This window comes from Protopterus annectens, chromosome 17.part0, assembly GCF_019279795.1.
Source record: "Protopterus annectens isolate FY-2018-M chromosome 17.part0, PAN1.0, whole genome shotgun sequence".
NCBI classification, from domain to species: domain Eukaryota; kingdom Metazoa; phylum Chordata; order Ceratodontiformes; family Protopteridae; genus Protopterus; species Protopterus annectens.
In genome coordinates, this window is record NC_056751.1 from 729,998,904 (window position 1) to 730,024,286 (window position 25,383).

The 25,383-nt window shown below is 38.7% G+C and overlaps 1 protein-coding gene across 1 annotated transcript in view; it reads left to right on the plus strand.

Moving 5' to 3' along the window:
* COPA (COPI coat complex subunit alpha) overlaps positions 1-25,383 on the plus strand; it is a 915,755-nt gene that overhangs the window by 139,941 nt on the left and 750,431 nt on the right. The window contains exons 6-7 of the mRNA XM_044059531.1: positions 5,354-5,463; positions 18,040-18,149. Of these exons, the coding sequence (XP_043915466.1) occupies positions 5,354-5,463; positions 18,040-18,149 (220 nt within the window). The remainder of the gene's footprint in view (positions 1-5,353; positions 5,464-18,039; positions 18,150-25,383) is intronic.

A 25,383-nucleotide genomic window follows, 5' to 3' on the forward strand; every position in this document is an offset into this window, starting at 1 on the left:
TGGATGCACACGAATGGATGCTGCACCCAGACATTTCCAACTCGTAACAAAGGCATGGGGAACGCCGGAGATAGATCTGTTCGCCTCCCCCCTCAACCATCAACTGAGGACATTCTGCTCAAGGACATACCACCCACAAGCATGGAGGGTGGACTCTATCTTTCAGTTGGAAAGCTCTAAAAGTATATGCCTTCCCACCTCTCCCTTTAATGTACAAGGTTCTACTGAAGATCAGGAAGGAACAGCCAAGAGTGATTCTGATAGCTCCAGACTGGCCAAGGCAACACTGGTATCCACTATTGAGGAGCATGTCACAGGCAAAACCATGGCCTCTCCCCCTATGGCCTCTTCTTCTGGCGCAGAACAATTTCAAGATCAGGCATCCCAACTTAAAAACATTGTAGCTAACTGCCTGGAAAATCCCTTAAATCCAAAACGAAATGTTTTATCACAGAATAAAATTATATAATTTTAAAAAGGAAAATATATAAATAAAAATTTTTATTTAAAATAAAATTAATTAATTAAGATGAAATATTTAATATTAAAATGTTAAATTTTTATTTTATTAAGATTATAATTTAAAATAAATTTGGATATATTTTAATTTTTAAGAATTTCTGAAGGGGTAAAAATATAAATCCCAAAAAATTTATGTTATTCCCAATTTGTTTGGGGAAATTAAATTTTTTAAAGGAAAGGATTATTTTGTTAAAATATTTTTGGAATAATTAAAAAGGTATTATTCAAATTAATGGATAAATTTTTATTTATAAAAGTTAAAAGAAAATTATTTTATAAAGGGGGTATTAGGGGATTTAAAATATTATTGTATTTTTAAATAAAATAAAAAATTTAATGGATATAAAAAAGTTTTTTTGGAAGAATAAAAGTAAAAAATAAATATTTTAAATTTGGGGGGAAAAAAGAATTTAAAAGAAATTTAAAATGGTGGAAATTATTGATTTTGTTCTTTTATGGAAAATATTTGAAATTAGGTATTAAAGGGAAAATAAGTTTAAAGGGGGGGTAAAAATTTTAAATTATTATTATAATTTCCCAAAATTAAATCTACCTTTATATAGTCCAGAGCACTTTTTTCTGCAGCCCGAGGGGGAAATCCCATTTTTTTACCCCCCCCCGATTGGCAGGTTTTACCCCCATATGATGCAGATGCTCCGAAAGGGCATAGCAGTTTTTACCCACCTAAATGAGATTCCATTTGCATCTGAGAGGTTTACCCTTACCCCCCTTTTGGGGACCCGGTTTTACCCCTCTTTAGTGCTGGGGAATAGTTTTTTACATGTGTGGAAAATTAAAAATAATAATAAATATATAATGTTGGATATATTATATTTTTATTATTTTGTGTGTGTTAAAAAATATTATAATAAATTATTATATGTGTAAATATATATTTTATATATGTGTTGATAATAATATATTTTATTAATATAAGTATGTTAATTTAATTATATATATTTTTGATATATTATAATTTATTTTATTATGTTAATAATGTGTGGTAATTTTTATGTAAAATAATTATTAAATATTTATTGTTATAAGTATACATTTTATTATGAAATTTTATTTTAATTTTGTGTTTTGTGTTAATATTAATTATTATGGTTATTAAATTAAATTTGTAAAAATGTAAATAATATTGTAAAAATTTTGATTTAAATTTTTATATATTTAATATATTTGGATTTAAAATTTTTATAATTTTAATTTATTTAAAATTTAATTAATTTAAAATTTTAATTTAATTTATTTTTAATGTTATAAAATAATAAATTTTTAAATGTATTTTAAAATATTTTTTATTAATTAAGTGTTTATAAGATATTATATATTTTTATAATAATTATTTTTTTTATTAAAATTTTTATTTTATATTATTTTTAATTGTTTTTTAATTTTTGTTTATTTTTTGTTTAAAATTTTGTTTTTAAATTTGTTGTTTTTTAATTGTTTTTATATTGTTATATATATTAAAATTATATATTTTTTTATTTAATATTTTATTTTATTTTTTTTTTTTAAAGTTTGGAATTTATTGATTTATCCTTTGCCCTTCCCGGGCACCTGGCATTCAAGAAAAAATGAGGAAAAAGGGGGTGGTTTTATCCCCCGGTTTTCGGGGAAAGGTCCGATTCAATCAGATTCAGGAGTATCGTAGCCATGTTTACTCATGTTGTATTATGCCCCTGAACCCCTTGGCAATTCTGTTAAAAAGGAAAAACCATAATAAAGGTTGAGGGTATTTTTAATACAAGAAAATGGTTTTTCCTGCCGCCCAAGGGGTTTTTAACTGATGTGGAAAAATTGGGTGGGGAAATCCCAAAAAAATATAATTTTGGACTTCTTAAAGGGTTGCTGGGCATGTTTGGTTTTTTGGGTGTTACCCACAGACACAAAAAGTTCTTTGGGGTGAAAAAATTGAACTGCTTATGGCCTTAAAATATTTTTAGTGCATTTTGGGGGTTTGACTGAAAAATAATTTGGGTTAGCCCCCACTATGGGATGTATAATTTAATTATATATATTTTTATATATTAATTTATTTATTGGGCTTTTAAAAATTTTTTGGAGTTTCTTGTCAAAAAATTTTTTTTTTTTTTTTTTTTTTTTTTTTTTTTTTTTTTTTTCTTTTTTTTTTTTTTTTTCTTTTTTTTTTTTTTTTTTTTTTTTTTTTTTTTTTTTTTTTTTTCTTTTTTTTGTTTTTTTTTTTTTTTTTTTTTTTTTTTTTTTTTTTTTTTTTTTTTTTTTTTTTTTTTTCTTTTGTTATTTTATTTTTTTTTTTTTTTTTTTTTTTTTTTTTTTTTTTTTCCTTTTTTTTTTTTTTATTTTTTTTTTTTTTTTTTATTTTAATTTTTTTCCTTTTTTTTTGGACCAAAAAAAAAAGCAAATTTGTTTTATTTTTTTTAAAGGTCTTTAAAAAATTTTTTTTTTTTGGGAAAAACCCGGTTTGCCTTTTTTTTAAAGGTCCCAGGGGGGGGAAAAATTGGGCCCTTGGCCCGAAAAAAAAATTTTTTTCCCCGGGTTACAAGTGTCAAATTTGATACACAACAGATGTCACAGGATGACCATATTGTAAATGTAGATCTTACAACACTTGTTATACTACTGTCTACCCATAGTTATTCTGGAATTCTAGACAAACGTGTGCTTTGTTTATAATGTAATTTACTTTGGCAAGAACCTCTTAGATTAAGGCTTTCTAAAGACCTGTTTGCCCACACTTGTAACTCCCTTGCATTTGCTGTAGACTGTGTAGTCAGAACATACAGGTGAAGACTTTGAATGTGAGCTAGGAAGATGGCATGGTTTTTGGTACGTGCTGCTACATTCAGCAACGCTGTCTGTATAGGAAGAGCCTATAAGTATATATTTTTTGCACCTGACAGTCACAGTTCATGTTGTATGTTACTGCTGACATATTCTTTATTTGTGAGTCATTGCAGTGTGTTTAATTGTCATTTGTTACACCGCTCCTTTTGTCTTGAGTCTTTGCTAGAGTGTTACATTATGTTTTAACCCGTGTCTGTCTTGGTCTTGTTTAATTGTTGTTTACTGCAGTCCTGATTCAACTACAAATAAAACCATACAGTTCACATGAAGATGGTGATATATTTGTGTTCTTATTTCAGAGTACTTGTTATGTATATCTGCTTTAATGGCTTTTTCCTCCAAAGGGTTTGCAATGATTGTAGTTCTATCTTGCTGTTCTTGTCAGTTGACACGTGCCATCACGGCTTGCGTACTTGTTATGTATGGGTGGTGGTTCCTTAGTCAGTGTTTGTACATGTAGTTGTAGGTTAGCCTTGTGCATTTCAACATCAGGGAATAAATCAGTGAGTTCTAACTCCCCCTTGTTTCAGGCTCATGTCTTACAGTCAAGGTTGTTGTAATATCTATGCCATGCACATCCTTCTTGTGCTTTATTCTGCTTATAAAATTGGCATCTGCATTATTTTTATTTTAAATGTTGTGAGTAGTAGTTTATTATATCTTTTGTAATACTTTTAATGTAAAATAGTTCCTCTGCCCATTTTCGCTAATTGATGGCTCAAGGTTGTAACTGTTTAATTGTGTGGAATTTTGATGTGAAACTTCAAGTACTCATTTAATGGACTCTTCTCTCAAGCAGTGTGCTGTTGCATTGTCTGGTTTATAAATGGGTGTTAACACTGCACAGTACAACAACTGAGTTCTGGCAGGTGAATGAGTATGGATGTGGAGACCTGCATGTCAGTAGCACAGCGCTTAAAATATTCACAAGGGTCGTCATTTGGTGGCAGTTCCAAGAACTGACAAAATTAAAATCTAAGCGGTAATGCCCCCCCACCGTTATTTCTTTGTAATTTGGTTTAGCGGATAATATTATTATTATTATTATTATTATTATTATTATTATTATTATTATTATTATTATTGCCTTTATTTGATTGAGTTTCTTTGTCATTTTTATTTTATTTGCATCTTGACATGCATTTGTTTATGCAGTCTTTTACTTTTGGGAACGGTTTGCCTTTTAGGTCAGGCAATGCCTGGCAGAGTTTTTCTTCCACATTTATTTTACTCATTTTGGTAACTGTCATTGCTTTTTTATTCGTTGTTCACTTCTCTCTTCCTGCACTGCTTTATTTTTCCATTTGTTGAGTTTGCTTTCACTTTTTTTCAGGAGATTGTTTTTATTCATTTATTAATTTTCCATTTTGGATGTGTATCTGTTTTGGTCAGGTAGTCCTCCAGTTATTGTAAAGTTTGTTTAATTTGTGCAAGTTTTGTTACAGTTCTTTTTTGTTATTTTTTGTATATAGAATTGATAGTCCAAGTTGTGTACTCCTGCTATTTGATATTGTTTTTTACATTGATTTACTGGTGTCTTTTTTTTGCTTTTGGAGTATTTCTGTGTTTGACAGTTTCTCTGCTAAAAGACTTTTCAGGATGGTGCACTTTGGTGGATTTTAAAATCTTTGAAGGAGAAGCAATCTGACTGCTGCTGTGGTCAAGAGGGACTGTACTAGATTTTGCCCATGCATGGAACATTTTTGCTGTACAAATGGCTAGAAGTGATTGTTCAGTTTTCTTTGCCTATTTTATAAATGTAGAATGTGCATCTAATTAGTATATAATTAGTCAACTCAAAACTGCCACAAAAGCCTCAGCTTAACCTTATTATTTTATTGTTTCATACTGTGTACATTTTGTTTAAAAGCCTTGTGTTTAATGACTATCTTTTTGTGCTTATTTCTACCCTTTAATTATTTGCTGCTTATAAGCTTGTCATAACCTGCGTAATAAGAAAATTTAATAATGCAGTTTCTCTTTCTATATCTTTCAGTGTTCTGACTGGACACAACCACTATGTGATGTGTGCTCAATTCCACCCTTCAGAGGACCTTGTGGTGTCGGCCAGCCTGGATCAAACGGTTCGCGTCTGGGATATTTCCGGTGAGCTGCCCATGTATGTGGGGTAAACAGTGTGGTCCCTGGTGTAAACCTACAGTGTGGAGGCATTTTACTGTTATAACACAGGAAATAACTATCAGTAAAAAGAGGTGTTTGGTGCCTTGTTGGGGAGAGAAACCTGATTCTAGAAGTAAAATTGCAGATTTAGGAGCTTACTGGAAGAAATAGTAAGAGAAGTGGCAACAGTAAATCTGAAGGAAAAAGATGAGACTTAGAACCGTAATGAGCAAGGAGAAAGATCCCTCCTTTTATACCTGTAATGCTGTGCAATTAAGGACCCTTCCACAGAGCTGTTTTGAAGTGTGTGTGAGACTTGGTCATACACACGACTCCAGCTTTTTTCCTTACAAGTGTTTTTGGGCATGTTTTCTGAGTTTCATGTTGAGATTTTCAGTGGCTTTAACTAGTGTTAAGAAGGAGCCAGGAGGAAGACCCTATCCTCTCTATCAGGATCAGTATTTACTAGTTTGTCTGTTCATATTCCCGCCGCATTCACAAGTCTCTTTTGACAGTGTTCTTGCTATACATATACAGTTAGTTTCCTTGATGCACTGTTAGGTCAGGATCATTGAAAACAGGACCTCTTTAAACATAAACCATTCCTTTTTTTTGTTCTTGACACCACCGTAAATAATTCATTTCTTAGCTTTTTGCAGATGTTAACTCTTCATGGTATCTTTTCATGAGTATAGATATGTTTTGTTAAAGTTAAACCTGTTCAGCATAGCCTTCTCATCAACCCTGCTCAGTCTTGTTTTTGGCTGTGGTCATATATTTATCTGGCTTGTGATGTTGCCTTTATTTGTTTTTTTTCCTCCCATTTTTAATAGTGCTGTTGTCAATTTCATACTGATTTTAATCATGGTTTCAAGTCAAGTGTATAACTCAAGGATCTTGGGGGTTGACCCCTTTTTTGATCCCAAATTTCATGCCGGGTCAATGCCATTGTCCACATCGACAGTGCTTATGACCTTGACCAGTACTGCACCTCTAATTTTCAAGGACCTTGACTTCACCTTGTGTTCCAGGTCAAGCAACAAACTTTAGGATCATAGATGTTACCCCTTTTGGATCTGTAGATTGGTCTTGACCTAAATGGGTCTCTACCCACACCGCACTTGTGTCTTCCTCATTTACTATCTTTGTAAGTTTTTGACATCCAGTTTTGCTCTTTGGGGGTCAGCCACAGTGACACTGATATGATCATAGTCAAGACCAGGGTTGAGCATTGAAGTTTTATGTGACATTGTTCAAGGTCAGACTCCATCAGTGTCCTCTGTTTAACATAAAAGTGTACCCAGGCATGTTTTTAATGAGTTTTTCTAGATTCCCTATTGGTGTCCTTCGTGGAAACTCCAGGACTTGTATTCACTCGTACACAAGGCTAGTCAGCAGTGAAGCTTCCATGTCAAGTTTAATACCCCTTTGTGTAAAATTTCAGCAGAACTAGCAACTTGCCTAAACTTCCATGCATGTCAGAACAAGAAATTTAAAGTTATGCTGGCATATCTGGTTTTTGTACTTGACTAGTACTGTGGTACTTTTCCATCCTGTGTCCTACGTAAATTGAATTTTTCAAAGCAGACCCAAGTTTTGGGGAGTCCCCTTTGTACCAGAAGGTCAAGTGCCCCTAGTTATACATCCACTGAACCAGGGGCCATAGTAAAGGCACCAAAATGAGAAGAAAACTCAGGATTTTACTTCAGGCTGTGTTAAGTACCCTGAATAGAAGGCATGTGGAGGTGATTTTTGGACCTTTCAAGCCTAAAAAAATTCTTAATTACATCACAATTGAAAATGCTCATGTTTCAGGGGTACATGGTATCATGCGTACATGGAGGCAAGACTTCACTTTAAGGAATTTGCAGCAGTACCTCAGAAATGGATAGTGACAGCATTCCCAGCTAGTGGTAGCCCTCTATTTTATTCTACTTTGTGTAAAGAAAGAACTCTCATGGTAGGAAATGTAGGTTCAGCTTAACTTAGGGAAACTTTTCTGACTAGCCCAGGATACTCTCTGTAAACTCCTCAAACTTATTTTGGGGTGGTAGTCCATGTGCAGTTGTTGAAAGTCTAGGGCATGTGGAACAAGAGTATGAGAAACTTAACAAAAAAATGTGAAAGAAATTATGGGTTTTATCATAGTATAAAAAGCCCTGAAATAGATTTGGGCACAGTGACCTGACCAAATCCTTGTAGACGGTGCCATAGTTATGTTGTATATCAACAATTGGGGAGGGAGCCCTCTCCTGTACAGGCATGGGAGTTTATTCAGGAATCGGGCCTGACCACAAGTGTCCCTACATGCCATCACAACCTAATGTTTTGGAAGACTGGCTGGTGGGTCTCTGGTAGACCCAGAACAGTAGCTGTTGGACAGGGAAGTGTTTCCTGGATCTGTCCCAAGAGTGTCCCAGCAATATAACTTTTTGTTTCTTCTGAAAACAGGTAGCAAAGAAGGTTGCATTTCAAGACAGGAGCTGTAGGTCCTTGGAGAATAGATACCTACTACTTCAGTTTGGCAGGTCTGTTTCTTTACACTTTTTCCTTCCTTTTATACCCCAATCACTTGGGTATTCAAGAAGAACAAGGATGAAGAGGTGTGGCTTGGCTCTGTGGTGCTGAGAGATGGAGCCTGTTAATTGTGACCCAGCTGATCAGGGTCCAAGTAGCACCCCGGGCACTGGAGGATCCAGGCAGGAGGACAGAGGGGAATGAATGGATGTGGCCCTCTTGTCTTTCCTGGAGGAGTGTGGATCGTTGTGGGCACTTGGGGAGCACATAGGGAAGGTGTGACTTTCCAGTGGAGACTGGGGACACCACTTGCTGCACTTGAGAGGAGAAGACTGAGCTCCTAGTTAACAACATCCTTTAAGGAAGTTAGGGGTGACCAGTGCTGATGACCCATTGCATGCCTCCCTTCACTTCCGCTGACTGTTTTCTGGAAATGATAGAGTGTAAAGCCGACAACCCTCAAAACATCCCTGATGCCTGTCTAAGGGTTGGCCTATCCTGTTTGACCCTTACCCCAGTGATGGGGGAACTTTTGGGCCCATTGGCCATGAATGATGTGATTTGTTGACAGGAACTGGGGCCAAAGAGTAAAAAAAAAAAATCAAGGAGGGGAGGCCATAAGTCATATTGATAGCCCTGTTCCCTGCTTTGGCCCAGGTATCCTTTGTTCTCACTGGTGTTAATTCTAACAAAGATAAAACTGAAAGAAATGTGTGGGACTTTTGATTCAGAAAAAAAGTCACTAATGGAACCCATCTTGATTACTGTAAAGGCTGACAGCTTGGGTGATCTGGCACTCATTCCCGCCAGGCTTGTATTTTCAGAGGACATACCAAGTATAATTAGGGAGGTTGGGAAACCGCAAAGAAGTTTACCTTGCAGCATCCATGTCAGAAGCTTGAGTTTTCAGAAACTCGAAATTCATATTGTTGAGACGATATAATTGAGTTTCTGAAAACTTGATCTTCAAAAAACAACAAAAATTTACATGTTCCTACATTTTAAAGGGGGGCAAGCTCCCTTGCATCCCTCCCAGCCCTTGTATATTATACATACCAACTTTGAGATCGCACTACAGTGAGGAAAAGGGCAAATTTCCCAATCATCACTGTAGCATGGTCTCCATTCAAAAGCTTTGAGTTTTTGGAAACTCTGTCATATGTCGACAATGTGAATTTAGAGGTTCTGAAAACTCTAGTTTCTGAAGGGGATCCACCTTGCAACATAGCAATTCTTACTTTGATGCTTATCCAGGGACTAAGAGTTGAACACAACCCAAGTGTCACTGTTCCTGAAATATCTGTCAGACCTTTTCAAAACAGACCTGCATTGCATATCCTCACAAGTTTCATGTTTTTGCTATCTCGGCCTGCCTACCTGTGGATTCTCATTTTTATTCTGAGTTCAGCTGCTTGTGAAATGAGTGTTGTATCATGGACCGACCATAATTGACATTGCATCATCATGTGATCTCACTAGTTTTAAAGAAGCTAAACCTAGTTTCCTTTGAATCTGCTTCTTCGGTTCCATTCACTTATCTTGGAGTGTGGCGCTGACATCTGCTGTGAGAATCCCAGAACTGCAAAGACCGATTTGCAGGGAACTACTTTTTATTTTATTTATTTATTTATTTTAAGGTCATGGTGCCACTTTTCACCAACTTCTCATTAATTGCAAAAGTATTGATTAAGATATCCTTAAATTAGACTTTTCACTGCCATGGGCTTTTCTGTACACCCCCAGAACAAGGAGAAGCATTGCATGCTTTCAATGTGCCTTGGTGGCTGAGATGCTGTTTGGACAAAATTAAAAAAATCAACTGTTTTTACTTTGCAAATGACAGAAAATGAAGACATGTAAACACAGATGCTGTCTAAATGACTTGTCTGTAGACTCTGTTTTTGTGCCTGTGGAAAGCCAGTGCCGGGGCATACTACCACAGAATCACCAGAGGGATAAGTGTCCATTCTGCATCGGACACGGGCCTCACCTTCTGAAAACACAGGCGTGATGCTGGTGTTACATCCAGGTCTAGGGTGAGATTTGCTTCTGCAATTCTGCAAGGTCTAAGTTAGAAGGTCAGTTCATGGCCAGTCATTCTCTAGTCCTTTGCTTTTTGAGTCCGCTCATTGTGGACTGCACCAGAGAATATTATAAAATACTACATTTGTTTTATTTGCCACTTTGACAGGTACTAAGGGAAGGTGTTCAGGGGGAGGGGAGATGAGGTTGATGACTACAACTTGGGCATAATGAAAGAATGAAAATTGGCCACTGTAGAAAGAAAAAGAAGTAACAGGCATTGAGAATACGTCTCTGTGTGATTATCCATGTTGATCTTTTAAGAAGTCATTGAAAAGCAAAAAATGGTAATTAAACCTGACTGACTAAAAAGAAAGCAGGGTATACGTGAAAACACATGTAAAGCCAATGCATTGACAGGAGTTCAGGACTATGGTGTAATATTTTGAAGTTAAGCACTGCATTGTGGGATACCTAGAGGTAGACTAAAAAATCAAGATATCGGACACCCTGTGGACAGACTTTGCATTGAAAAATCTAAAACTAAGTATATAGAGTTTCTAAAAGTAGTGATAACATGTAGGAAACATCAAGACATTATGAAATAAACATGATTTTCAGTCTGTGGGTGCAGATCTCCTTTAATGACTTATCTGAATCTTGGGTACTATATTTTTAATGATTTATTTGAATCTTAGGTACTGTATTATGCAGTATGTTTGTCTTTTTGTCCTTGGGAAGTATCTTCAGTGCTAGGGCATTAAATGATAATGAGCCAAAGTTAAGTTTATCTTGGTTGTCCTGCCACTGTAGAGTTACACCTGGGCTACACACTTTAGTCTACACTGACCAGCAAGGAGGTGGTGACAGCTGGAAGGGGACAGATCAGTGAAACATTTTCTGTCAACTTTCAGCTGTTTTTGATCAAACCTATGAACATTAGGTCATTGCGTGTGCATTTCTGCTCACTTTTTTATTTCACTCTCTCCAGGTGCCTTTCAGTTGTATAGCCATTGCCTTCTTGTAGTATATAACTATGAGGAAGGATTAAATTACAAATTCCATGTTGGTGCTTTACTTTATATACAAACTGGACCTTTTGTTTTATGCAGTAGGTCTACTTTGTGGACTGCTTAATTTTTAAAGATGAAACTGATCTTTTTAGAACTGGTTTGTTCCTCATGCTGTTCTGACTTGTGGGTTTAGGTTCTTAGAGTGGACTGAGCCAGAATTCAAGGGTGATGATTTATTATATTACATTGACCACATAGTTAAGTGATGTTTTTAGTTGGGTGTGCATTATTTAGCTTGCAGGATTGTTTATCTAGTGCACAGGGGTGCTGATGTTTTCTGTTGTTGGAGATTCAGAACAGTCTGTTATAGTTTGTCTTATTTATTTGGAAGCTCACTTTTCCCATAATTCCCAACAGCTGTGCAGAGGAAAAAATGATTCCTCCTCACCTGCTTAGATTCTCATTGAAGACTTGTGAATAGTATTACACGATATTAATTATAGAAAGTGTAATAGTAAATTATATTTTATTAAATGTGTCTTCCATAATAAAATTTGTAAGCTGAGGGGGCCGATGCCTAAGTCATCTCTGTGTCAGAGCTAGACAAAGGTGAAAGGGAATGCTAATGACCCTTAAATGGTTTTAATGGAAGATACTTGTCCCAAATACCTTAGTGGGGATATGCTGACATAGGCTTATGATTTTTTATTCTTGTAGTTTATTTCATCTGTGGGAAATAAGTAGTGACTCTCATGAGAGTGTTTTGCAGAAATTTATTTATTTAAGTATTTATGTATCTTTTTGGCCCTGTACCTGACAACCATCAGGTCACCTCCAATCAGACTCAACCCATTCATTCCTCAGTGCTAGAGATATACCCAATACGTTAGGGGGATTCAAGGCATTTATAAAGCTGTCATACAGGCAGTCATGAGGGTTTTTGTGTTTTTTTGCCCTTGCTGGTGTCCTGGCAACTGAGAGGCTTTCTTTAGCTCATAACCTCACCTGTTGGTGACTGACATAAGCACTTGCATCACCACAAGGATATCCTGTTCTGTCCTGTCTGCTGGTGTGCACTCTTCTACATGTGCAGACAAGGCCTGCTGTTGCTTGCTTGGGAGGTCCGCATCCTCTGTCTGCAGCTGGTGTCATACAAACCTTTACTTGCACCAGAACTATTTTGGCCAACTGGGAACCACTTCCCCTCCCCCATGACTTATGAACCTGTTTGAGAGACTCGCTCAGATCTTCTCACTACCTGGCTGTTCCATTGTCCAAGCTGCTGCACAGACTTGAAGCTTCTAGGTAGTAGCCAGGACTTCATCCATTCCGGACACAGAGTTTGGCCCTTATACTGAGATTTGTTGGTTCAGTTTGTTGACTTGCTGCCATTTGTCTTGCATGGTACAACAGCAGCACAGTGTCTGTGTGTGTGTGTGTCTGTGTGTGTGTGTCTGTTATGACCTTGAGGAATAATCTCAACAGTTAAAGAACAATCTGTTTAGACGGAATCTGAGAAAGTTCAGCACTAACCACTGTGCTACATTAATGACTCCTTCCTGAAAACTTTATTAGAAAAGGTGTCTGAATTCAGCAATGCATGGGATGGACTTAATGCAGTAGTTGTTAAGGAGGTGCTTCTGTGGAATTTGTAGCATAGCTATTTGGAGGAGAAATGGATGAACTTAGTTAGGGGTGGTCTTCAGTTGTTTTAAAAGCCCTCCTTTCTGTGCTTGTACCCCTTTAGAGTAAGAGGTTCTTTGAACTAGTTTGCTTGAAGTAAACAAAATTCTGTGATCCACCCTTTTTTCTTTCTTGGATTGCCGAAGGGAATCTGATGTTTGGACTTGAGAAATACTACAGAAAGCAAATATTCCAACATTTATTTTTTCATTTGTGTGTGAGGTAATGTAGTCTGTAATGCTTTCAGCTAATGACTACCATTTTGCTGCAAGCCAGCCAGGATCTTAACTGCATAAGTCAGACTACCATGAGGGATAGACCCTTACTCCTACATATTTAAACTACTACTCTTAACCATTTGAACACCTTGAGAGAGTTCATGAAAACAGAGCAGATGTGAACACATGACCTGTGATGCATGACTCTGTATCTAGAAGGACGTGGAACTATTCTGCCGTCCATATCCTTTCAGGCATGAAGTTTGGAAGTGACGTGCATAGTTTTAACGGCTGTGATTGTGGAATGCTTTCAGTAACCTTTCTTCTAATTGTTTAATAAAGCCAGCTGTAACATATACTTAGTGAATGCTACCAGTAACCTTTCTTCTAATTGTTTAATAAAGCCAGCTGTAACATATACTTGGTGAATGCTACCAGTAACCTTTCTTCTAGATGTTTAAGCCAGCTGTAACATACTTAGTGAATGCTAGTAGTGACATGCGCTGTAAGTGAAGAATGTGTCTTCTGTGCTAATATATATATATATATATATATATATATATATATATATATATATATAATGGGTTGGATTAAAGGCAAGTAATTATGATAGTGAAGTTCCACTTTGTAGATTGTATCACACGAAGCTGCTGACTTGTTTGCAGTCTCAGTTGCACTGCTTTTTCCTATGAATATCAGATGACTGCATACTCCTTTTTATGTAGAACTGGCATTCTTTAGTCTTTGAGAACCTTCTAACTGTGTATGCTTTTGGCTGAGATGTGGCACCTTCAGGGTAAATTGCGTTCTCTGAAGATGCAAGGCACCTGGTTGGGATTAATTATTTTCAACATTTCACTTTGTTTCCTACTTTTAGCATGATTCTTTTCATAAAATGTCTACCATCTGAAGAGGTGATGATCACAAAATCTAAAAATACTCCCATAAGCATTGTATGTATGGACATGCGTATATGGGCGTGCCTTCGTAGGAGGTTGAATGTCGAGCTGACACCTCGGCATTCATGAAAATCTACTGCCAATCATTAGCGGACCGGAGTTCCGCTGTGGCGACCCCTAACCGGGAAAAGCCGAAAGACAAACAACAACAACATTGTATGTATGCCATTCAGAAAGCTTATATGGATAGACCCTTTTGCTTACCCCACAGGGTGATATTAAGCACTCGCCTGAGATTTAACTTTTAGTTTCCTGTAGAGAGATGTGGAGAGTACAGAATGCAATACCCAATTTGCTCCATTGTCCCATCTTTGTTTTAGTTTGTAACATTAAAAATAAGAAATGTTGATCTGTGTTAAGTATTATTAAATGCAAACCTGGGATCTGCTTGACTGATGATCTTGCAGCATCATGTTGAAATTACAACCTGATTTTACCCAAGCGATCACCATTGCCCGGTGCCCATCTTTTATACTCTTACTTGTCCCTCTGTGCAGTCATATTTTGTTAGAGGGGAAGACATTTTTTGGAAATTTGTACTCCAGTTTTCAGTGGAGCGATATATGGAGAGAACAGTACAAATACCAGCTATGTCCCTAAGTGGTACATTCTATGTATAGAGGGTCTCTAATGAATACATGTACCATGTGCCAGATTGCTTAGTTACTCGAGTATTGTTTTTCATTATTTTAGTTGTATTGGAGAAAAAAACACACACACACACACACACACACACACACACACACACACACACACACACTCACACTTAGCATCAGAACACTGCACCTTTTTTTGAAGACATTGTTAGGAGTGAAACTTTTGATTTCCCTAATTTGGTAAGGCAGGACATGCTGAAGCCTAGTGGACATGTGAAGGAAGTCAGATAGGTTAAGTGAGGTAAGAAGGTGATCCATGAAGGAATCTATAGGAGGTACACATTTCTGATATACCTTTCTGATCTCGGATATCTATAGTAGTAGTTTTGTGACCGAAGTTTGCCTAACTGGCCATATAGTTTGATAGAAAATCTCCAGTTTGAATACAGGTAGTAATGGGGAAGCCACAAGATAACAAAGACCTTTTTACTTACTTGAAGCACGTATGAGATGTGCACAGAGAAATTTTAAGAATTCTAAATCTTATTTAGTACTATAATATTCACCTCCGCTTAATTTACCTTGCTGTGTAGTCCCACGGTGATTAAAGAATGAGCAGGTGTGCCACTGTGGTGTCTGCCTTTTGTGTTTGCTTTCTCCTTAGGAAGAACAGTTCAACTTATCTGATCACAGATAGGTAGTTTAGTTTGATATCCATGCTGCACTGGGCATCCTTGCTCTCCTGGGGTACATGTTGCACATCTGTAGCATACTACCTTCACCCTTTCCAATGCTCTGACTTAGGGGTTTGCATAATAGTTGAGGTATTTACCTCACAAACGAGGTACAAGGTTTGATTCTCACTAAGGGATATTGGCTAGGCTTAAAATGGTCCACTAAGGCAGCTTGCCTAATACTTGCCTATGAACCCAAGTTGTGTTTGAACTTGTAATGTTAACCCCCATGTCAGCACTATCTTTTACTTAATTTTTTGGCATCTAATCACCCTGGCTGTCTTGGTTCATTTGCTTGGGCCACTGAAGAAAGTCTGCACAGTTTGTTTTTCATTCTTCTTGTTTTGTTTGTAATGCTTTGCTTTGTGCATGCTGCCTGCACTACTGTAATTTAAACATTGTACAGTATATCATTTTAATTTGTAACTAACCATAACCCATACTTCTAAGATAAATGCTGGTCCTTGTTAATTTTTTTCCACCTCATATATGTGTGCAGCAGCATGAGAAATTTTCTAGGTGTGTGCTCTGTTTGCTCCTGTGCTTCATCTTTTGCCACACACACAGGAGCCTGGTTATTTCATTGATGGTTTGTTTGTGATCTCTAGAAGTACAGTAGCTGTTTCATTTGTTGATGAATCTGACATAAATCCTGCCATGTTTGATAGCTCATTGGCATTTTGATGTTTATTTTTCTGTGCATTCTGACCAAATGTTGTAATGCATCTACTGGTAAAATTCTTTTTTTCTTTTTTCTTTTTTGTTAATTAGGAAAACACTTTTTTTTTTTCATTTAAGGCGCAGTTTCCTCATTTGCCAGACCCTATTGGCATTGTGACGTTTACCCTTTCTGTCAGTGTTTGCACTTATGGTTCAGTAATGTAACTTGATCTGAATTGTTCTACAGAAGTATTGAAGTTATTGTCAGTGGGGAACCATGTTTTTTTGTACTGTAAACCATTTAATAGGTAACATGTTAATCCTGGTCTTTTCTGTGCATGTGATGCACAGACTATTGGTGAGGGTCTGCTTATGCATATATGACCTCTTTCCTAAGTATCTGTTCTGTGGCTCGGTGCAGAACTGTGTAGTCACTGTGGAGAAGTCCAATCCTTGCTTGGATACATCCATACTACTATTTTTCCATCATTTGCATGTTGATTGGCACAACATAAATGCTAGTGAACTGGTTGCGTATGACAGGGTGGTAGAAGTAGAGTGACAGAGGGGTCTATTGTCTGCTGCGTAGTCTCCACAAAGCCCACTGTTTAATGAAAAGAATGTGAAACTTCCAGAACAGTTTAGTGTACTGCTCAGTTGTCTCGGAAATCAGCAGCTATTGTCTTTCTTCTTCAGGCATGAAAGCTCCACATTCTGTTCATATGTTGTGCTTCTATGGTTTGTCTTATGGCTTAGAATAACCCCCTTTCTTGAGCTAAGATTGCACGTTTCTGACCAGTACATAAAATTGAACAACTGTTTGCATTTCCGTTTCTTGAGTAACAGATGCTGTTGCTGTTCTTATCAGTGCAGTACAATATTCTAGTTGTTGAACAACATTTTGTATTGTATAATTACATATTTAACCTACTGTAGTAGTCAGAACATTTAGCCATAACATAAAAAAACTCAGAAATAATTTTCCACGTATAAGTCAAAAAGTAGCTGCTGCAAGCTTAGTTTACAATGAAATGTTTATTTTCTTAACACATGCATCTTTGGCCAAAATTGGCCTTTAGAATGTGCTTAGTGTTAAGAATTCCAACCCTCAGAAAATACCTGCAGTTTCAAAGGGACCAGTAATTCCTTACTGCAGTAAAACAAGCTGTTTATATTTAAAGTGGCTGCAGCTGATACTTAAATAATTACTTGTTCCTTCCTCCTGGACCACAGTACCAAACATGGGGGAAAAAGCATACCTTTCCTTAAATTCAGAGACTAAATTATGTGTGTATTTTTATTGGCAAACATTTAAAATAAGTCCATAACTTCATATTTGAGTCATCTGCATTCTTAAAATGAGTGAGATTTTTAGTGGAAGAAATGATTTGCATTGATTAGTTCACTTGTAAATACTGATACTTTTTTAAGAGTTTGGATTTGGAACAAGATGCACACTTTGGAGGACGTTTTTGGCTGATGTGCTGTGTACTGAGGGAGGAGAATGTAATGTAGTTATAATAAAAAAACATCTTGGCCTTTTGTGTACCATTGAATGTAAATACATTTCAACGTGTTGTCTTGATTCCTATCCGTAATGTTTCAGGGCTCGGCAACATGCATTGTAGATCATTGTCCAGCAGTTAGCCTTACGTTTTGCAGATATTCTAGCTGTTTTGGATTAATCATTCTTAATTGACCTTGACTAAGTTCCTTGCAAAATTAGTTGTAAGCCTCCATCTTCCCGTTTAACTGTCGAGGTAGACCCGTGTTATGTGATGTCTGCTGTAAAAAAAAAAAAAAAAACTAGTTATTTTGCATTGTCTTCCATGTCTGCAGTCCACTTTTAAAGGAGTGTAGTGCTCTGAACATTAGTTTGTCTTTATAGTCGTCACTACGAGAGCATGTTTCTAGAATTGAATTAGCTTTTGCTTCCCGTCTTGCAGTTTCTATGCCAACTTGAGTTGCTTTAAAATTTAATAAAGTGAATAGAGAGCAACATTTGTTTGAGAGTGCGTGATTTACCATTCAGGTAGACTTGGTATCAGTGTAAGCAGGTAACAGTTCTTCATCATATTTCCACTGGCCGTACTTGTCTCATGAAACCTGTTTTCCTGCTTAACGTATGTTTTGGTTCCTCCACTGCTGCCCTGTATCAGGACTGAGGAAGAAAAATCTGTCTCCTGGAGCTGTGGAATCTGATGTCCGAGGAATCACAGGAGTCGATCTGTTTGGAACAACTGATGCTGTGGTAAAGCATGTCTTAGAGGTATGTGTTAGAGGTATGCGTTTGCATTTATTATTTCTTATCAAAAGTGATTTTCACTTCTTTGCTTTGTAAAGTGTAAGTGATGTAGATTAACAGTAGATTGTCGCATTCTGTTGCGCCACCAGGCTGTTTCCACTTTCCTCATCTGTAAGTGCCTCCTCTGAGAAGATACCAATTTGCTGTAGATTTCCCCAAATTCGACATAATCCATGGTTTGCAGCTGAGACTTACACTTATTACTTCAGAGTAAGGTTTGCAGAATTCTTTAGCTGGTGCACATTTTATGTATGTTTTCTCTGTGTGTGTAATTATGTCCAAGAAACAGTACTTGCATAAGTGGGCTTCTCTTGAGCTCTTCGCTTGCAAGTGCAAAGTGCTTAGCTGGACTGCAGACTCCCACCGTTCCTACATTCTGGGCTTACTCCAGCATTCTTGTATCACAGCCATAGAATATGTAGATAGACCAGCAGATGTTCTTCGTCTTCCCTTGCTGCAGTCCTGACTATTGGGTATAGTCCGCGTCCCAGTCGGCCCGAATACCAGAGTATAAGGCTGACGTCGGTCATGGCGCCTTAGACTGACGTCAGTACGTCAGGGTACTAATGCGCATGACCGACGTCATTTCCCCAGTCTTTTTTGCCGCATGGTCCGATGCAGAAGCAATTTTGCGAGTGCAGGTTGGCGTTCTGAGATTTTCCGAAACCGGAGTTTCAGACCGAAATCAGAGTTGGCTAAGTAACCCCGTTGGGGAACATTTTGGTTTTTTCTTGCCTCAGTATTTAACCGGATGTCAGAAAAAGTGAATAACTGTATTTCTTGTGGGAAACAGATACCGCATAGGGATTATCATACATTGTGTATACCTTGTTTAGGGCCTGAGCACGACGTTGTTGGTTGCCGCTCTTGTGCTAGATTTAACAAGCGCACTATTAAGAGGAGGCTTGATTGTGCTAGGTTAGTGTTTGGGAAGCGTTGCAATTATAATATGCCGTCGGATGCTCCGACGCCTGCTTCATCCAAGAAGCGCAAGGACAAAACAGTGAAGCCTAGGGGTGAGGAACCGCAGTCCCGGACGCCGGTCCTTTAGAAGGCTCAGGGGAGCCAGAGGTTTTGCCAGGAGTTTCTATGGAGTCTCAGGCAGATACTTTACTGTTACAGGATGTGCCCTCTCAGGAGGTAGGCCAAGCTGAGGGGGCTTCTCAGGTAACTGTTCTTCCCTCTCTTCCCAAGGTAGTTAGGGCCTCTCCTTCTGTTGCCAAAGCTTCTTTTAGAGGTAGGCCAAGTTCAGCTTCTGTGGGGCTTCTCCTAGCATTTCGGGCTCTGTGCCTAAGAAACATATGCTTAAAATGGCAGAAGATTTGATTACTCTGATTAGAGGTTCTATGCCCCCACCTGATAAGAGGCCTAGGGTGGAACAGGAGTTTGATAGTTTTGAACAGTGTTCACAGGCTTCAGAGTCTTCTGTGGAAGACTTGCAAGAGTTTCCTACTTATTCTGATTCTGATGTGGATGATTCCACTCCTTCAGCTTCTCCTCCTGAGGATTTTTCATTTTCAGAGACTCTTCACTCCATGAGGGAGCACTTTAAATGGGAAGGCCAAGATTACTCTGACTCCAGAAAAGGCTTAGCGAATTCTTGTTTTTGCCCCAGCATAGGCCCTTAGCTATTCCTCCTGTGTTGAATGTGGTGGAGGATGTTTTTGCAGAGGCTTCTCTGAACCCTGATTCCTTGCCTCCTGCTCCTGTTAAGCCTGATAGGTATTATAGGGTGCCGAAGCTCATAAGTATTTGTTTAAGAGTCCTAGGGCGGACCCAGAAACTGTTTCTCAGGGGCCTAAAGGTGTTAAAGCTTCTGTGGTTAAAAATCCTGTACCCTCTGATAAAGAGGCAAGGGCTTTGGATAGGTGGGGTAAGAAAGTATATACTTCTTCCACTCTAGCCATGAGGGCGTTGAATTGTCAGTTTCATATGCTGAAATATCAGAATTATCTCCTTTCACAATTGAAATCTAAGGTGGATGCTTTGGCGGAAGGTATTGAGTGTAAAGAATTGCTGGATTTGGTTCATGTGTCTGAACAAGTGGGTAAGCATTCTTTGCAGTGTGGTTTTGATGCTGTTCAGGCCTCCTCGAGGGTGGCTGCTACTAGTTCTGTTCTTCGCAGACATGCCTGGTTGAAGGATCAGAATTTAGCTGAGCATGTTAAGACCAGGATTTTGGATGCTCCTTTACAGTCTGATGTGTTGTTTGGACCGCCTGTGGAAGCAGTTTTAAAGAAAATGGAGGACAAAGCTAAGTCTATGCAGACTGTTAAAGATTTTTGCAGGTGCAGCCTCCAAGTTTAGTAGAAATTGGCCTGCTAAGGGGTGGACATATCCTGCTTATGGTTCCCAGTCTAGGGGTAGGTCTAGACGTGGTAGGGGCAGGGCTGAAGGTTCGTTTAGGCCTAGATCAGACAGTTCACCTGCTCAGACTTCTGGTGAGGGCAGGGGTCAGTCCTTTCGTAAGCAGAACCAATGACCTGCCTTTTCAGCTGCCAGTGGACTCTCGCCTGGCAGCTCCTTTGGGAGGAAGATTATCTCTTTTCAAAGAAAATTGGGATTTAATCACTCAAGACAGATGGGTGCTGGATATCATTCATCACGGTTACAGATTTTATTTCCACACAATGCCCCTTTCAAAGGCATGCCAGATGTTCCTCCTACACAAAGAAAAGAGGCTCACAAGCAAGTTTCTCAGTTACTCCAGATAGGGGCCATTCAGCCAGTCCCTGTATCAGAAAGGGGCTTCGGATTTTATTCTCGCCTGTTCCTAGTACCAAAGAAGGGGAACACGTGGAGACCAATTTTGGATTTATCTCTCCTCAACACTTATCTGGACATTCCCAAGTTCAAGATGTTGACGTTACAGCAACTGTTACCTCTGCTGGGCAAGGATCACTGGATGGTAACTTTGGATCTCAAGGAAGCTTACCTTCATGTGCCTATAAGGCTAAGTTGCAGAAAGTATCTGCGGTTTCGAACTGGAGATTTTCATTATCAGTTCTCTGCATTGCCCTTTGGCTTATCTACTGCCCAGAGTATTCACAAAGGTTCTGGCTCCAGTGATAGCTTACTTCAGGCTTCAAGGCATTCAAATCTATCCTTACTTGGACGACTGCCTGATTCTGGCTCAAGAAAAGGAACACCTTCTACAGCATCTGGAATATGTCATAGCAGTGCTAAGATGCCTAGGGTATTCTGTGAACGAAATAAAGTCCAGTCTAGTACCCTCTCAAGACATGTGCTTTCTGGGTGTGAGACTGAATACAGCAGCCCAGATGGCCTTTTTAACCCCGGACAAACAAAAGAGTCTGTCACTTTACTTCCATCAACTATCTCATCAGTCCGTGCTGACTGCAAGGACAGTCCTTCAAGCATTAGGGTTCATGGCATCTTGTATTCTGGTGCTTCCCAATGCCAAACTGCATATGAGGAAGCTGCAATGGTATCTCAAAAATGTATGGACACAGCACTGCCAAGATTTGGACACTGTCATTCAAATAATACCTTGCCTTCAAAAGGAATTCTTGTGGTGGGCTCAGGAATGTCACCTAAACAAGGGACTCTCTGTGACCCGGCCAGAGGCGAGTCAGATTTTAACGACAGATGCCTCGGACACTGCTTGGGGAGCTCATCTAAATGGAAAGTGGATACAAGACAAGTGGCCTGCCAGACTACAGCATCTACATATCAACATGAAGGAGATGTTAGCAGTCCAGTTTGCATTGATGGCGTTCAAGGAGTTACTTCTTCCAGGGCAGGTGTTGATTCTGACAGACAACACAACTGTCATGTGGTACATCAACAAGCAAGGGGGAACACATTCTTATCCTCTATGCAGGCAAGCAATGATTTTATGGGAGACTGCGTTAAGCCTGCAACTGACTCTTCAGGCAAGGTTTCTGCCAGGAGCACAGAACTCCCTAGCAGATGTATTAAGCAGACAAATCATGGATCCCCACGAGTGGAAACTGGATCTTCATGTATTTCAGAAATTGACAGTGTCATGGGGAACTCCAGACATAGATCTGTTCGCTTCTCCACTAAACCACCAGCTGCCAAAGTATTGCACAAAGGGGTTTCATCACACAGCTTGGAAAGTGGATGCTCTGTCTTTCAGTTGGAAAAACCTTCATGTCTATGCCTTTCCACCTCTACCTCTTCTTCCAAAGGTCCAGCCCCCTGGTATAAAACGCGCTAAACGCGCGTTTTCTAGCTTGTACCTGCTCAGCACAGACTCCACGTGGGCCAGCAGAGCAATCCAGGCTACAGAGAGCTGAAAAAGCGACCTCTCTTGATACTAAGTATTTTTTTCTTGCTTTTGCACAGCTAAAAAGTAGCGACTGTATTTCATGCCGTTGTTACATTTAAACTGTTTTTCAGCTTTTAACTTGAACATTGCACTTGGATTCTTTGTTTGTAAATTCGTGACTGTATTATTGCAATTCTTCTGTGCTAACTGTAATAGCTGATTTATAGTATCTTTAAGTGTTTGCTGTACCTGCTCTGCCTGTTCTATCAAAAAAAAAAAAAAAAGAAAAAATATCTCTTGTTTTCCTGCTTTACTGTGTTAGGTTAGTCCAGCGTCAGAGTTGCTGACTCCTGGACTTTGGTTGTGGTTCCTGTGTACTGTTCCTTGCCTTATTTGGGGAAAGGAGGTCTACCTTGCTTACCAGTGGGAGTGGGAAGCATTGGGCTACCTTTGGTCCGGTTTGTGAGGTTACAGCCAGAAACTAGTAGCTTATTGGTCGTTTTGGGCCAGTTTCCTAGCTTTTCCAGCCCCTGGTATAAAGCACGCTAAGCTGCGTTTTCTAGCTTGTACCTGCTCAGCACAGACTCCATGGGCCAGCAGAGCAATCCAGGCTACAGAGAGCTGAAAAGCGACCTCTTGATACTAAGTATTTTTTGTTGCTTTTACACATCTAAAACTAGCGACTGTATTTCTGCTTCGTTGTTACATTGAAACTGTTTTCCAGCTTTTAACTTGAACATTGCACTTGGATTCTTTGTTTGTAAATTCGTGACTGTATTATTGCAATTCTTCTGTGCTAACTGTAATAGCTGATTTATAGTATCTTTAAGTGTTTGCTGTACCTGCTCTGCCTGTTCTATCAAAAAAAAAAAAAAAAAGAAAAATATATCTCTTGTTTTCCTGCTTTACTGTGTTAGGTTAGTCCAGCGTCAGAGTTGCTGACTCCTGGACTTTGGTTGTGGTTCCTGTGTACTGTTCCTTGCCTTATTTGGGGAAAGGAGGTCTACCTTGCTTACCAGTGGGAGTGGGAAGCATTGGGCTACCTTTTGGTCCGGTTTGTGAGGTTACAGCCAGAAACTAGTAGCTTATTGGTCGTTTTGGGCCAGTTTCCTAGCTTTTCCAGCCCCTGGTATAAAGCAGCTAAACGCGTTTTCTAGCTTGTACCTGCTCAGCACACACTCCACCTGGGCCAGCAGTCCAATCCAGGCTACAGAGAGGTGCAAAAGCGCCCTCTCTGATACTAAGTATTTTTTGTTGCTTTTACACATCTAAAAACTAGCGACTGTATTTCCTGCTTCGTTGTTACATTTAAACTGTTTTTCAGCATTTAACTTGAACATTGCACTTGGATTCTTTGTTTGTAAATTCGTGACTGTATTATTGCAATTCTTCTGTGCTAACTGTAATAGCTGATTTATAGTATCTTTAAGTGTTTGCTGTACCTGCTCTGCCTGTTCTATCAAAAAAAAAAAAAGAAAAAATATATCTCTTGTTTTCCTGCTTTACTGTGTTAGGTTAGTCCAGCGTCAGAGTTGCTGACTCCTGGACTTTGGTTGTGGTTCCTGTGTACTGTTCCTTGCCTTATTTGGGGGAAAGGAGGTCTACCTTGCTTACCAGTGGGAGTGGGAAGCATTGGGCTACCTTTTGGTCCGGGTTTGTGAGGTTACAGCCAGAAACTAGTAGCTTATTGGTCGCTTTGGGCCAGTTTCTAGCTTTTCCAGCCCCTGGTATAAAACGCTAAAGCGTTTTCAGCTTGTACCTGCTCAGCACAGACTCCACGTGGGCCAGCAGAGCAATCCAGGCTACAGAGAGCTGAAAGCGACCTCTTGATACTAAGTATTTTTTGTTGCTTTTACACATCTAAAAACTAGCGACTGTATTTACGCCTGCTTCGTTGTTACATTTAAACTGTTTTCAGCTTTTAACTTGAACATTGCACTTGGATTCTTTGTTTGTAAATTCGTGACTGTATTATTGCAATTCTTCTGTGCTAACTGTAATAGCTGATTTATAGTATCTTTAAGTGTTTGCTGTACCTGCTCTGCCTGTTCTATCAAAAAAAAAAGAAAAATATATCTCTTGTTTTCCTGCTTTACTGTGTTAGGTTAGTCCAGCGTCAGAGTTGCTGACTCCTGGACTTTGGTTGTGGTTCCTGTGTACTGTTCCTTGCCTTATTTGGGGAAAGGAGGTCTACCTTGCTTACCAGTGGGAGTGGGAAGCATTGGGCTACCTTTTGGTCCGGTTTGTGAGGTTACAGCCAGAAACTAGTAGCTTATTGGTCGTTTGGGCCAGTTTCCTAGCTTTTCCAGCCCCTGGTATAAGCGCTAAACGCCAGCTTTCTAGCTTGTACCTGCTCAGCACAGACTCCCGTGGGCCAGCAGAGCAATCCAGGCTACAGAGAGCTGAAAAAGCCTCTCTTGATACTAAGTATTTTTTGTTGCTTTTACACATCTAAAACTAGCGACTGTATTTAGCCTGCTTCGTTGTTACATTTAAACTGTTTTTCAGCTTTTAACTTGAACATTGCACTTGGATTCTTTGTTTGTAAATTGTGACTGTATTATTGCAATTCTTCTGTGCTAACTGTAATAGCTGATTTATAGTATCTTTAAGTGTTTGCTGTACCTGCTCTGCCTGTTCTATCAAAAAAAAAAAAAAAAATATATCTCTTGTTTTCCTGCTTTACTGTGTTAGGTTAGTCCAGCGTCAGAGTTGCTGACTCCTGGACTTTGGTTGTGGTTCCTGTGTACTGTTCCTTGCCTTATTTGGGGAAAGGAGGTCTACCTTGCTTACCAGTGGGAGTGGGAAGCATTGGGCTACCTTTGGTCCGGTTTGTGAGGTTACAGCCAGAAACTAGTAGCTTATTGGTCGTTTTGGGCCAGTTTCCTAGCTTTTCCAGCCCCTGGTATAAACGCAGCTAAGCGTTTTTCTAGCTTGTACCTG